Raw genomic sequence first — 2,280 nt, 5'->3', positions numbered from 1 at the left:
AGGCGGGTGACGTCGTGGCCCATCTCCAGGTAGGAGATGTGCACCAGGGACCCAGCCGAGGTGCCCAGCGACTTCTTGCACAGGATGCCCATGATCAACTCCCCATTCTCCACAATCACCTGCCAGAGGAGGAGAACAAGTGAGAGGGGACAGGGACATGCCTGGGGGCAAACACCCCACCCCCCAGAAGTGGCTGTGGGGAGGGGTACCTTGGTGTCACCAGGGGAGATGTGCTTGTAGGGCCCGCTGTCCTCATCGTCGGGGTGGGTGCTGTGGGTGCGCACACAGTTGATGTGCCCAGGGATGATGAGGGAGAACACCTGCTTGCCTGTCCAGAGTGGGCGTGGCTTGAGGATGGCCGGCTGTGGCACCTTGCCATCCCAGGTGGACAGGAACATCAGCAGGTTCATCACTTCCCCCTGCAGGGTAGCATGGGATTAGTGGCATCACTTAAACTAGTGATGCCCAGTCTGCTCAATGCTGCCCACTCCTCACGGCAACTGCTATGCCCCAACCCCAAGACCTTCCACTGTCCCCCAAAAGATCCCCCCCAAACCCAGTGATGCCCATGATCTGCCCAGTGCTGCCTATCCCCCCAAAATCCCCGACCCTAATGCCTTCCACTGTCTCCCAAAAGACCCTCCCCAAACCAGTGATGCCCATAACCTGCCCAGTGCCACCAACCCCCCCATAACCACTGTACCCCAACACTGAGGTCTTCCACTGGCTCCTGAAAACACCCCCAAACCAGTGATGCCCATAGGCAGTGCAAGGCAATTTCCCCCCCATAACTGCTGTATCCCAACCCTGCTTTCCAGTCCCCCCAGAAGACCCCCCCTCCAAGCCCAGTGATGCCCATAATCTGCCCAGTGCTGCCTATCCCCCCCATAACCCAAACCCTGAGGCCCTCCACCATCCCCTAAACCTCCCCCATCTCCCCTGGACCCTAAATCCCACCTCCTCCCAGAGCCCCTCATAACCCCAGCAGCCCCCATATCTCATTGCCTTCTCCCTTCCTATCACTCTCATTAGGAGGGAAAGTGTTAATTAGCAGGGGAAGGGGGTGCCAATTCCCACCGCCAACCCAGGGTGGTCCCCAGCCCGGCACAGCACAGACCCGCTCCAGGAAGACATCGCGCTTGGTGAATTTGCGGACAGCCGTGAGCGTGTCCTGCACGATGCCCATGACGGGCCGGTTGGACTGGGGGGTGACGATCATGCGGGGCACCATGGCCAGCTCCTGAATCTCTGCCCGCGTCTCCAGTGACTGTGGCAGGTGCAGGTTCATCTCGTCTCCATCAAAGTCGGCATTGTAGGGGGTCGTCACGCTGGAAAGGGGGTGGGAGCGGGCAGTCGCATGAGGGGGAGGTGGTGAGAAGGCTGCATGCCAGCCAGGTCTCATCTGTACCCCAACCCATGGGTGTGAGCGACACTCGCTTCAGAGGACAAGAGCAAGGCAGGTTTCTAAACCCACTAGGCCTCCCCCGTGGCTCTGAGGGGTGCTTCATACATGTGAGGTATCTCCTCAGGGAGCAATGAGCATGGTAGGCTTCTAAACCTGCTAGGCTAACCGTCTGAGGGGCGCCTATGGGTCTAGGTGGGTGCAAGGTAACTTCTCAGAGCACAAGGGCAAGGCAGGGGTCTAAACCCACTAAACCTCGCCCAAAGCAATGAGGGGCACCTCATGGGGGTGAGGTACCTTCTTCAAAAGGACAAGGGCACGGCCGGCTTCTAAACCCACTAGACCTCGCCCATGGCTCTGAGGGGCACCTCATGGGTGTGAAGTACCCTCACCTCAGAGGACCACGACAAGACAGGCTTCTAAACCTGCTAGGCCTCACCCCCACCCTGCAGTAGGTGAGGGGACACCTGAGGGCCCAGCCTGCAAATAAAGGCCCAGGTTTGGGGGGAAATCTTGCCCTTTTTGTATCTGATGTTTCCAAAACAATTTGTCTGAGCAGTTTTCCAGGGGGAGCCGGGTCTCTGAGAAGGGGAGGGGATTTAGATTCTGATAAATGTCCCATGTTAAAAATAAATGTCAGCAACCTAACGGGCAGTCCTGGTGCCTTCTGGGAGGCACGAGGGGCTGGGATGCTGGCAACTGGGTATAGTGGGACAGAAAACGTGACCAGCTCTGTGGTGGGCAGTCTTGGTGGCTGGGTATAATGGGACCCGAGATGCACCCAGCTCTGGGGTGGGCCATGTTTGAGGCTGGATATCCCAGACACCCAAGCTGCCTCCTCAGCAGCCGAGTAAGGCAGAGCCAGGAGGAGAGCGTCA

General features: G+C 58.5%; 1 protein-coding gene across 1 annotated transcript in view; it reads right to left on the bottom strand.

The window, feature by feature from the left end:
* POLR2A (RNA polymerase II subunit A) overlaps window positions 1–2,280 on the bottom strand; it is a gene marked incomplete at its 3' end in the record, with an annotated part of 22,449 nt that overhangs the window by 11,617 nt on the left and 8,552 nt on the right. The window contains 3 exon segments of the mRNA XM_025195176.1: window positions 1–119; window positions 210–419; window positions 1,118–1,328. The exon segment at window positions 1–119 is cut by the window's left edge and continues 77 nt beyond it. Coding sequence (XP_025050961.1) covers window positions 1–119; window positions 210–419; window positions 1,118–1,328 — 540 coding nt within the window.

This window comes from Alligator sinensis, unplaced genomic scaffold, assembly GCF_000455745.1.
Source record: "Alligator sinensis unplaced genomic scaffold, ASM45574v1 scaffold1950_1, whole genome shotgun sequence".
NCBI classification, from domain to species: domain Eukaryota; kingdom Metazoa; phylum Chordata; order Crocodylia; family Alligatoridae; genus Alligator; species Alligator sinensis.
Note: the sequence above shows the minus strand (reverse complement) of the source record. Positions and strands in the feature narration are given on the sequence as shown.